We start from the raw sequence: 13,092 nt of genomic DNA, 5'->3' as shown, positions 1-13,092 counted from the left end.
ATTGCAACACCTGTAACTGATAATTCTCTTTTGTAATTAAAGCATTAAGGAAGTTTCCATGAATAAAGAATTTTTTTAATACTGTTAAAAGATAGTAACAATGAAATTAGGAAATATTTGATAGAAAAACCCACTCTTCACCCAAGACATAAGAAGAAGTGGAGAAAAGCTACTCCCTCTCATTTTATAGAAATCACTAAACTTCCTGCTTTCCAGAGAAACCTTGAGTAGAAGAGATAGTCTTGTCACTTCATGGCACTGTGGTCTGAAGATCACATTCAGTTTGCAAACCAACAATTTCCTCTGTGTCAGACTTAGTGTTTGGTATATGTTTAATGCAGATATTTCTTACAAACCAGTCAGGTTGTAAGAAAAACACACCAACTTTTTCCTTGGCTATAGCTTGATAATTTCATAAGGAACTGATACAAAGATTGTTCTAAATAATATACACACAATATATTTTCTGCAGTAGGTAGAACACATTGTAACATTCTTTGGTATTCTTTTGCTATTTTTAAAGTTTTATTTCCACAAACAAACATCTCTCTTTAAAAAGATTTCATGAAGTATAATAAAGTTCCAGCCAGAAATGGGTGAAGCCATAACACAACAAAATTTGAGGAGTGAATGTAATTTCTCCATAGCAAAAGAAGACACTATAAAATCAGCACATGAACAGACCATGTATGTTTTTAGGTCACCTCCCTTTTTCATATGAGGGTCTGACTGAAGAATTTGTCATCCTCCAGAGGAAACACTCTTCCTCATTTCTGAGAGAGTGTCTTTCAAGGGCCTGTAATTGCCTAAAGTTAAATATATTTGACAGGTATTCTCTTTCCCAAGAAGTTCAACTGAAACCATTTAGGAGAGGAGAAACTTACCAAGATAAAAGTCCAGTGAACTCATGTTCTGTAGTAAATTGACACAAAAGTCAATTGAAATTTTTCATTGAACATGAAAGCTTGGATGTGGGTATACAGCATGTTTTACTAAACCAGTTAATGAACTTGTGCATTACTTCCTTTTTCCAGATGCTCCGACATTCCTGTCCAATCAAACCATGTATTACTCTTGGGAAGGCAATCCCATCAATATAAGCTGTGAAGTGCTGGCAAATCCATCTGCCTCAGTTCAGTGGAAAAGAGGAAAATTAGTTTTACCTGTAAAAAATACAACTCATTTGAAGACCTACAGTACAGGAAGAAAGCTGATTCTGGAGGTAAGACTTCACATGGAAATCAGTGTGGTGGCAGAAGATAATTTTGTCCTCAGTTTGGCAGCACTGTGAGTAGTGTAGAGTGCATTTAAGGCTAAAACCTATAATTTAATAGGTAACTCCTAAATAAGGAACAAAACAAAAAAAACTGTATATGAACTGTTCTATCTACACATATCTTATGAGCAGTTAGAAAATAAATCTTATTTGAATGGTGTATGCTCAGTTTTCCAACTACACTCAACACAAATATAATTTGCATTTCTTGTAAGTAAAAAAATCCATAAATAAATATAAGACTAAAATATCAAGCTAAGACTGAAAATTAAAGTGACTGCCTCATAGGTGCTTGTTGTCTACAAAAAAGGAGGTTTTTTAATTTTTTTTTGAGGTTTTTTGCTTGTTTGGGTTTTTCAAAATTATTGTTTAAAGGTGAAATTTAAAGATGAACCATGTCGCTATTTTCCATTATCAGATTTCTTCATTTGAAGTTAAGAAGGGGTGAGTAAAACATGAAAAAATGTTTATTTAGGTCTGTGTTTGGAGAATATACTAGATATGTTGAAATAAGAACACATCTGCATATTGGTTAAGGAGAACATACTTGAATCTCTAATTTAAAAATATATATATATATTTAATAAGCAACTAATATTTACAAAGTGTATTCATTTTAAAGATTGCTCCCACATCTGACAGTGATTTTGGACGGTATAATTGTACAGCCACAAACAGAATAGGAACAAGGTATCAAGAGTATACCCTTGGTCAAGCTGGTAAGTTAAAATCTTTTTTCTTTTTCTTTAAATATTTTTTCCAAATTTAGTCAACATTAAGTTCCAACACCCTTTCCTCTGTTTATTTTATTCCATGGACTGTGTGCAGATAATTTAATTGTCTAAGAACTGAGCTGCAATATGAAGTAAAGTAAACCAGTTCCCTCAGAATATGAATCTTCTTTTGATTTAATTTCGAGGCCTTCTGAAACTTGAAAAAAATTAGTCTAACCTTTTTTCCTTTGCTCTTACTATATCCTACGTTTATAACAATGTATTTTTATTACTTTAGCAGAGAGACACATGGCCTGCGGGCAGTAAAACGTAAGAAGGAATTAGAAATTTTTTTTTCCTTTTTCCCACCTCATATTTTCTTGATAGAACAACAATGACAAGAGATTGAAATACATCAGCAAAGAATTTCTATCTCCATTTGCACTTTTATTTATTTGAAATTAGAATTTGACTGGAGTGCTAGATAGAAATCATTTAAGTTCTGAGATATTACACACTCTATTTTTGCAGAATGTCTGAAAATTTTCATGTCCTTCTATTGTTGTTTAGGCAAATAGAAAAATCTGACTGTATGTTTGTTCTTTGGTGGAAATAACTATTAACTGAGTTAATAATTATTTCCACCAAAGAAGAGTTTCTTACCAGTGCTTTCAATTATATTTTCTTATTATATTTTCTTTAAAAATTATATGTAGCGTTAGTCCATTCTACAAGAAAATATAATTGAAAGCACTGGTAAGAAACTGAGAGTTCCTTACCAGTGCTTTCAATTATATTTTTTTGTGGAATAGACTAATGCTACATGTAATTTTTTTTTCCTTTCTCATTAGGACACATATTCCAAGTGATGCTTAATGTTTCAGTTGCAAGTTTTGGTCTAGGTTTTTTGGGGTTTTTGTTTGTTTGTTTTTTGGTATTTTTATTTTGGTTTAGGTTTTTTGGAGTTTGTTGGTTTTAGGGTTGGTTTTTTTTTTTGGGGTGGGGGGTTGTTGGTTTTTGGGGGTTTTTTTATTTTATTAAAAAAACACTTTAGACTCCTTCCTACCAAGAACACTTTTAGGGGAGCATTGCTGAAGCATGCACATCCAGTCACAGGGAAGTTCTCTGACTTAACCTGCTGCTATTATTTGAGAATTTTTGCTCCACAGGAAAATTATTTTCTTTTGGTGTCTCAGGAGTTATAAAACCCCATTATATATTAATAGTCTCCTTGGACTTAGTACACAGCTTTAAAAGATTTTCCCATCACCTCTGTAGGATTCTAGAACACATTTCTACAATAATATATCTTTTGGTTTTGAAGAACCATGAAAAGTGCTGAGCTTCCTAAAATAGGAAAGTGAGGGGTTCAAATTTCTGAACCCCACAATTTTACATCACTTAGAACATCCCTTACCCTTAATTTTACAGCTTTTTTGGGGTGTTAGCTGTGGTGTGATCTTAGCTTCCTTCAAAAGCTACATTTGACCACTGACAAAAAAAGCTTTTCTTGAAGCCATGAACATAAATCACAGGAAAGGAAGGAGAATCCCCGCTTGCATCCCTCTGGGGTCTTAGCTCTCAGGAGAGAAAATGATGAGAAAATGTTGTGGTTGCCACTGTGTGCTGTTTTTTCATAAATGCGTATACACTTGGGAGAGCATTTCAACAGATATTCTCCAGAATGTTTTTTTTCCTTAGATTCGCAGAACAACGTCTCATCACAACACATGATACTACATGATGACTATTTTAGCTACATCCCCTGCTTTTATGATTTATTAATTAATCAATTGTAATAAAGAATATTAGCATTGAAAAGTTAATTGAAAAAGCACAGGATATTTTGTCATTTTACTTCAGAAAATTCACACATGAGCACCCCTGGAAATGTAAGGAAAACAAATAAGCTACAATCCTTTTTTTTTTCTTTTTAATACAACTATATCAGAAATATTACCAATGCCAGTTTTTTAAACAGATTAATATTTTCTACTTCTGCAATGTTTTGCTTATATTTTTTCCAGGCAATTTTTCAGGAAACTCAATGAAGACTTAAAAAATATGTATTGTAGTTATAAACATAAAAAGGGGAGTGAGGATAAATAGAGTTATGGGAAGAGACCATGTAAAGTGAGCAATATGGGGATATTCTAGATAATGATATTAAATGCAGAAAACAGAAAAGCAAGTTTATGAGTAGTGATAATGAACAGGGCTAGAAAAACTGGATTTGGAGTGTCACTGTGCATTACTGTGCACTACTATGCACTACCACCTGCTATGCACTACTTGCCATAGTGTTATGCATAATATTCAGTATCCTGAAAGATTGATATTTTTAACATTTCCCTCTAAATAGACTTTGGTTTTGGAATAAAACCCCAAACTGTAATTCACTCTTAGAAGTTTTGCACTTAAACTGGCATCAGCTAGAAACAGAAAATGATCAGGGATACGGAGCATAAAACCACTACAATAGATACAGGTATAAGATGTCTAATGTAGCTTTTTCCCTAGTTTTATTACCTTGGTCGCTTCACTCTGGTTAATTATGAAGGCCTAATGATTGATATTTCCCATATTAAAGCCTGTAAAATCATTTCATGCATTTCAATGCAGCATGCTTTGCCTCCTGGCTTTGATTGTAAATATAAATGCTGGGGCATAGAATGCTTTCACAAAGGCTCTGTCAGGGAAAAAAAAATACAATTCCTAGCTGGGAGACAGTATTCAGCATGGTCCTAAGGTAAATTTGATCACAAATAATGATCATTTTGCTAAATAGCTTTCTCTTTAAATTCTGCAGGAATACTTGTTCCTTCATGTTTCATTCAATTTTCTGATTTGCTAGATTTCAGCACAATCAAACTACCTTTTTTTATTAATTTAATGCTACTTAGAAAGTTATCATACTGTCAAAATTCCATTATCTTTATTCCTGTTGCCTTCCTTAAGAAATTACTTATTGATGATTTTAGAAAGGAAGATTTATTTCAGAATTGGTGTTCAATTTACAGCCATATTTGTATGACAGAAAAAAGCATGACTGTTCACTTGGATTATACAGAGCTACTGAATCAGACTGAATTCCATTTAAACCTTTCAAAGCAACTGAGACGCTGCAGAGTATTTGAGGTTTCATTCTGGAAGGTGATGGCCTGCTTAGAAACTTCAGAGTTTTGTTGAAAGCTTAATCAGATGTTCCCATGACCTGACTGTAGTGGTGATGAACTTTTAAAAATAACACATGGGTGACCTCCTTTCTCATTACGCAAGCTTTTAAAATGTTATGTGTGTACATATGGAATGTGAAAAGGACCACAGTCACTTGTTGCCACTGCAAATTAGATTTTTCATGTCAGCACAGGAGCCACAATTTGTATTTTAGAACTTTACTTACTGGTTTTAATCTAAGTCAGGCTTAAATTTTGGCAAGGCAGGTCAGCTTGGCAGGTTGCCCCAGTGGGTCTCAGAGGCTGAGGGGAGCATAAATATTCCTAGATTTGTCCAAATCTAGTTTATGCATAGTTTATGTGAAATATCACTATGCAGAGAGCCAGTATGAACTAGAAAAGCATTCTTCTGTTTAGCTGAGTATAATTATTTCAAATGTTTTGCACAGGTAAATAGAAAGTCACATGGCCATCAGTAATTTAGGATTATGTTATTGGAATAGATATTTTAATATCTTAAAATGGTAAATTTCAAGGTTGTGACACAGAGCTAAATGAGAAATTTTTAAGGTTTCTCTTTTTTAAATATTAACATAGATTTTTTACATAGCTGCATGTATAGCTGGGCTGAATCTAGAGCCCTAAAAAGTCAACTATGATTTACCTCTATGGATCTCATAGCCTTACTATTCCTAGACTTTCCTTTCCCCTTTTGCCATGTATTCTGGGATGGCATCAGCTTTAAAATCCTGCTGTGGGCTGGAACTGTTTTCACTAGACTGGGGTGCTCAACATCCTGCCCAAACTGGCTTTGAGAACTTGCAGTGATGGGGGCATCCACAGCTTCCCTGAGCAAATGGGAGATGCTATATCTGCTAGAGATGTATGATTTATCTTTTTCCTTTCTACAGGAATATTCCAGGGAATTAAAAAACAAAAAGTCAATTATGCCATTAGATACTCAGACCTCCTACAGCACCTTATTGAATTAGATATTCTTTAAGCATCCTGTGCACACAGAAAGTCAGTGAATATGGGGAGTAATGGCAACAAAAGCAAAAGGGAAAGACCATAATTGAGCTTCACAGAAAATGCACCCTGTAACCTCTTTTATGGAATAAAGTCATGCCCAAAATATGAAAAGGCTGATTGACAGCTGACAAAGGCTACCAAATCAAATTTAGAAATTTACTTGTCCGTAGTTTTGATGGTGGCACTTTGCTGCTGGTTAATGGATGTTCCTTGTTTCACCATGTTCAGCAAACAAGGATGTTTCCTTATTTGCATTTCCATGCAGGTAAAATAAAATCAAAGTCATAGGACTTAATTTTCCCTGGAGAATAGTATAATGAAAAGAAAATCATATTCTGCCAAAAGCCCACTTGTCTCCAAAAACATATGGGCAGACCTAAAATCTAGCTTGCTAAAACTTGCCATTCACATAATAGCAGCATCAGCTAAAGGATTTTTATTTAAAAATTAAACAAACAGCAACATATTTTCAATTAGAATAGGTATGAAACTATCAACATAGCAGTATGTTTTGCTTCGTGTGCATGTGTCTTATTTTAATTATTATTTCTGTATTTATTTGCTGTGGTCTTACTAACAGAGTTGGGTTTACTAACTGAATGCTTATTTTTCCAGAACTCGCAGAGATTTGGCAAAGGAAATACATGTAGATCCAATATTGAGGTTTTTGTTCCCATTCTAAGGATGTACAAGCACAAGCTATTTCATAGAGATTTTTGACTCCAGAAGTCTAGTCCCCAGCTCATCTGGGGACTAGACTTCCCAGCTCATCTCTTTCCTTGCCAAAGCTCATCTCTTTCCTTGCCAGAGCTCATCTCTTTCCTTGCCAAGGTCCTGGTGCTATTTAGATTCAGCATTTAGACATGGTTATTTTCAGTCAATATATATATGCCAGATGTACAGAAAGAGGAAAAGCTGAAGAACTGCAGTAGAAACATACTGACAGGAGACAAGAGCTGACTGGAAGATCAATCCCTGAGCCCACTACCCACTCTCACAGAATCACTTCCTTTTCTCTGTTTATACCAAGGCTGCTAAACTCTGAGAGGGAGTTATTTTCTTCCATAAAGCTATCAAAAAATAGCTTGAAAAGAAAATCCCCAGTGATAAAAAGTGGTCATTTCTTGAACAAGTTTGGTCATAATTGTAGGAGACTTTACACATCAGTGGAGGCAAATACGAACTCATAATTCTGTGTGTACTTCTCTATCAGCTGTGATACCATTTTTGGAACCAAACCAATTCTATTTAAGCCATTGTATCACAAGGTCCATTTGTGCAAACCAGCGTTATGTACTGGGTACAAAATAGATGAGGTGCAATTTTACACCTATTGTTTGCAGGAGATACTATGTGGTTTTATTTGATTCTTGTCGTGTTCCAATGTGGGGAACTGCAAGTTCTTTTAAAAATAGATGATCTAGAATGAAATTCAGTCAACCAAAACAACGTTGTGCCTGAGAACTGTTTGTTGGTACCGACAAACAAACAAAAAACGGAGCTGACCTACTAAAGAGGGCTAGAAAAGACAGGAGGAAGGAAAAAGGAAAAGGATGCAGGTGGGGGGGGGTTGGGGTGGGAAGAGAGAGAGAGAGGAGACAGAGACACAAAGCAGGCATTGAACCAGAGGCAGGCACATGGGGGCAAAGCAGGCAAGGCTTTGGTCAGGGACACAGGGAGGAAGGACAGACACGAGGGTGAGCAAGAGCCAGTGAGGGCAGGAGAGCCAAAAGCAAGCTGAGGACAGGGCAAGAAGCACACGTCAAAAGACTGGAGCCAAACCAAAAAACCAAGAACCAAAAGGCCCCCAGGCTCAAAAATGCCAAAAAACAAGACACAAAAAGTCCTAGTCAACAAGCCCAAAGATAAAAAGCCCCCAGCCAAAGGACAAGTCTCTAAAAGCCCCCAGGAGCTTGTTGAGGAGTTACTTTTATACCTACCCCTGGCTCCTCCCAAAGTCTCTCCTGTTGACAGGAGACCACTGGCCCAGTCCAACCTTCCACTGCAGTCTATTGCTGGAGACCTTTCAGCATTGATTGGAGAAACCTCTCTGGGGAGTGCAGCATCCTTGGTGGTCTCCTGCTGACTGCCTGTCCCATGTGAGGTGTGAAAGGGTGACCAGGCAAAGTCTACCCCGAGAAAAGGCTTTCCTCCATCTTCTCCTGGCTGCCTCCAGCTAGTGGCACATGTGCAACCCCTGCCCCACACGCCTCTGACAACCAGTATTGAGACAGAAATCAAAAGCAAATTGGCTCCTCGCAGTTCTTTAATATCATACATAAATATAGTCACATTTTGGACAGAGAAATAGTTGTTGTGGAGAGAAGATGAAGTTGACAAAATGTCTGGCATTTGTTGTGACATTTTATGTCTTTAATTTAAAGGCTGAATTTGTGATGAATTTTCTCTTTTTTTGACAGCAGTATAATGACAAAAAAATATAGCAGTGGAACTTCCAAGGAAGTAATCTGGTATCTTTGCTATCACTAAGTGATCTTTAAATCATAGAAAGTAAATCCCCTCCTTTTTCCACTACGTAGTCCTTCAACTTATATCTACAAGAGTATATGAATTAGTGATCCTGCCTGTAGCTAACCTCCTCTAAGATTCATTTTGTTGGTTGGTTTTAGAATGAAAAAGAACAAGAAAAATCCAAAGCTCTATCCTTCTAGACAGAGATTCAGAGTACACAGTATTGTAAATTATTCTTCACCCCTGCTAAACATTGATCCAAAAGCCTTGCAATTCTAACATGAAAATCACAGCAATGCTCCAAGTAATTGCAACTGACAGGGGACAGTTCAAATGCAGGAATGTTTATCTGGATCAGGACCAGAAAGCCGTATACCTTGCATGATCAAATTCATACTCATTACAGAACCACAGAATTAGATTCAATTCATTATGCTGTTATTGATCTTCATTGGGGAAAAAAAAAGTTAAGGATCTGCCTAGTTGGAAGTAGATAATAGGTATTTTAATATATTTTTATGGTATTTCTAGTATTTGGTTATGGTTTTCACCAGGAATGTATCTCGTCTATATTTTCTTCAGGTGATTCACTCTCTTTCTTACAACTGATATCGTTCAAGTTTGAAAACTGTATAAAATTTACCTGCACATGTGGGTGGCTTGGAATGTGAGACACATATTTAAAGTAGTATTGTGGATGTATTTTACAGTTCAGTGAGTTGCAAACATATTTCATTGTGCTAGTTACGCAAAATATCGTACTGGGTTTTCAAAGGAGCTTCATTTCATGCTTATTATCAACTGCAATCATATCTTCCTCTGGCAGAAATTATACTAGAATCTGCAGTAGCAAACATAAGGTTCTTCCTGAAGGATTTCAGCTTCCCTGTGCCGTGCTTATTATAGTAAAACACATACAGGCATTAACGCACAAGGAAGAGAGGTCTCCCTAGCATTTGGAAAGCCAGGAACAGAGTGGATATGTAAATAACACATTTTTGATTCATGCTATAGACCAAATAATTGTTTTGATGCAGACAGAAACACCAGGGAATTGGCTTATTAAAAATATAATCCAAAAACTAACATAAAAGTAGTATGAATGAAATTAGGTATTCATTCATCCCCTGGTTTTGTTTGTTTATTTTTGAACACTTTTGATGAGAGAAAAAGAATTTTCAGAAGTCTAGACGCTATTTTTAATACTGTTGGTATCCACAGCAGCTTTTAGCTTGTAATTGAATCCAAAGAGCATTCATCTTTAGTACTGAGTATTGATATTCATCTTCCCAAGTGATGGTGTCCACATGGCTCATACAGTGCCATTCTGCTTAGGTATGGCTGTCCTGGATTGCTTGGCTGGGATTCTTACACTGTATTTTCTCCACTCTTCTCAGAGCTTTCATTTGAGCTCAAGAGAGAACAAAGTGAGAAAACAATAGTTATTTTTTCTCCCTATATAGTCATTAAGCACATAAACACAAAGTGGTGTTTATGTACTTAATGACTATATAGGGGGAAAAAATTCGTATTTCTCTCAGCTCTAAGGAGAATCTGAAGGACTGGTCAGAAGCTGGTTCTAATCTTCATCCTCTTTTGATTTTGGGGTGAATACTGACTTAACAACCAACTCACATTCTTCTTCTGTGTGGTCACAGAAAAAAACAGTCTGTATGTTTTTTGAACATAATTCCTTTTTTCTAAAGACCCACAACTTTTTGACCCATTCAGAAAGCAATACAAAAAACCAGGTCTGTGTTTTCACAGATTCATAGCAGACTGGTTACATTTGGTCATGTTCTATCTGATCACAGATTGTCAACCCCTTTCTAAGAAACGTGAAAATTTCTTGCAAAATCACATATCCTGATAATTGTTCTCTGGAATAGGAAAGGATTCGAATCCCTCAAGCTGAGACTTGAATTCTACTAAAATCTGTAATGTAATGGATTCACATAGTTGTGTCTTTAAGTAAGAGATGTTACAACTTTCTTATCCACATAAAAAAAATCTACGCTGGATTTATCCCAGTGAACAGCAAGTTTTGGAGGTTTCAGGAGACCTGGAATCAGAAATACCAGCTGTAAGAGGTGTGATATTTGCATGAAAACACTCAAGTCTGACAACTGATAGAGATGTTCTTCTGAAAAAAAAGTTTAAGTTTCTGATAATTAAGAGGTTTTATAAATCAGTGCCTTTAGACCAGATTTGGCAGTGTCCTTTTCCTGAGAATTTGTGACTGAATATGTCATTAAATCAGTTCTTTAATATTTTGCGCAAATTTTTGTCTCATTTTCATTCAAGTACCAATGCTGGGTGAAGCTCAGATTGATTTCTTTTTATTCACCACTGTCTGACAGCCTTTGAGTACAGACAATATTTTATGTAAATGGTTCATTACCCACTAACTGAATTACAGGCTTTGGCTCAAATTCTGACATGTCCTTACAAAAATATCTTCCATAGCATGGAGACAAAAGCAATGTCAAATCTAGAAGAAGGTATGCAAATAATTTTCAAATGGATCAGAAAACAAATTTTTAATGGTGTTTCAAAACCCTGGTATTCTGTCCACAGAATTAAAATTCTTCCTATAATTTTCAATATCACTTTTTATAATTCTAACTTTTAAAAATGTAGAACAATTAGAAAAGCTAGTCTTTTGACTTCTATGTGTTTGGTCACAAATCATAAAGATAATATAGTATTTCTATTCTTAAAGATGTACTGACTCCAATGTTATTTTTGTCTTTTGTTTCATATGTAGCATTTCAGCACCTACAAACACCTGCTTTATTTTCATAGATCTTTTCTACTTTAAAAGATATACTCTTGCTTTTGATTTCAGAGAAAATATTTCTTTCAACCTAATTTGTAAATTAGTTCTCAAGCTGAGCAGAGGATAAGAAACCTTCCATTAACGTATTTTCTTAGTAGCTTGAAATCTAGTCTTTGAACAAAAAAAGAAAAAGAGATTGATGTATTAAGCTTGGTCTCAGAATTCCATAAAATGGCTAAATTATTTATAAGGTTCTTTTGTCATAAGCTTATTTTAAAGAATTTAGACTCTGAATGATCTAATTAGCTGTAACTGTTTGTTTTGTTAAATTTGATATAAAGTTTGTTATTCTCTTTTGCATAATTATACCGTCAACAGTCTGATCTCTTACATTTTTATATGATGAAAGTAGCTATTAAGGAAGATCATATTATAAAACAAAGGCAAAAATGGAAAATATTTTTGCAGTAATTTAGCATACAAGGAAATTAATGTGGTTTTCTTACAGCTCTGTAGTAGAAAGCATAAGTTGTCTATCTAACACAAATATTATTGCACCACATTCAATATTATTTTTTTCTCCCTGGAAGACTCTAAGGAGACTTTTGTGGGTCGATTATCAGCTGATTAGGTCTGGCTGGTTGTTGCTGATTTTTAAATTGTGCGTGTGCTTTTGCAGATGTGCCATCAAATCCGTACGGAGTACGAGTTTTAGAGCTGTCCCAAACCACTGCCAAGGTTTCCTTCAATAAGCCAGACTCTCATGGAGGTGTGCCCATTCACCACTACCAAGTGGATGTCAAAGAGGTAGCCTCGGAAACCTGGAAAATAGTTCGCTCCCATGGAGTTCAAAGTAAGTATACAAAAAATAAATGGAAGCATTTTAACTGAGAAGAATGTCCAAGGAAAATACTGTAAGTATTTCTTAACTATTTCTTTATTTGTATTAGTCCAGGAGCTGTATCTCTGTATTAATGCAGACCTCTCTACACCAGTTAGAAATAGTCTTTCAACTTTGCAACTGTTCATTTTTTATTAAAAAAATTTACAATTGTTATCCATTTTTCATGTCCAGTCAAAAGCCAGTTTTTGAGGCTCTACATTTCAAAGAGAGTAGAAATGACATTGCATTTGAAAATATACATTATGTATGCACCTAAATGAATCATTTTAAGTAAGCTGTTATATAATATTTACTCCTGGGCATTAATTACTGATTGTGAGCTACTTAGTAACTTTCTACATACCTGTTAATATTCAAGATACCTGTTTCAAAAGCATATCATGTTTCTTCAATAAACATTTCATGCCCTCTGAAAGGGTGTTTATTTGCATGTCTCTTGGCAGAAAAGAGCATAAGCCTCCCCAAACAGACAAGAGTTCTTTAGTTCTTCTCATCCCCTGATGAGTTGGGGAGTTCATACAGAGTAATGTTAACTCTTGTATCCAAATATGCCTTTTGGTATTTTCAGTGCTACTTAAGGCAGCCTCAACAGTTTTCTGATTAATACTTCAGCAGGTAAACGGTTTTGCAGCCATCAGCAGAGTCACAGGAGACAAAATGTTACAAATCTAAAGTGTGTGTCTCTTTCCATTTCACATACTGTAATACAAAAATTCTGCACTGAACTGAACATGCTCAAA

The 13,092-nt window shown here is 35.3% G+C and overlaps 1 protein-coding gene across 2 annotated transcripts in view; it reads left to right on the top strand.

The window, feature by feature from the left end:
- The window catches only part of NCAM2 (neural cell adhesion molecule 2), a 274,685-nt gene that overhangs the window by 192,823 nt on the left and 68,770 nt on the right, over window positions 1-13,092 (top strand). For both annotated transcript variants that reach the window (XM_036394284.2, XM_036395044.1), the window contains exons 10-12: window positions 1,035-1,222; window positions 1,899-1,995; window positions 12,128-12,301. In XM_036394284.2, coding sequence (XP_036250177.1) covers window positions 1,035-1,222; window positions 1,899-1,995; window positions 12,128-12,301 — 459 coding nt within the window. The remainder of the gene's footprint in view (window positions 1-1,034; window positions 1,223-1,898; window positions 1,996-12,127; window positions 12,302-13,092) is intronic.

This window comes from Molothrus ater, chromosome 2, assembly GCF_012460135.2.
Source record: "Molothrus ater isolate BHLD 08-10-18 breed brown headed cowbird chromosome 2, BPBGC_Mater_1.1, whole genome shotgun sequence".
NCBI lineage: Eukaryota > Metazoa > Chordata > Aves > Passeriformes > Icteridae > Molothrus > Molothrus ater.
The sequence above is the reverse complement of the archived record's forward strand: the minus strand, read 5'-3'. Positions and strand labels throughout refer to the sequence as shown.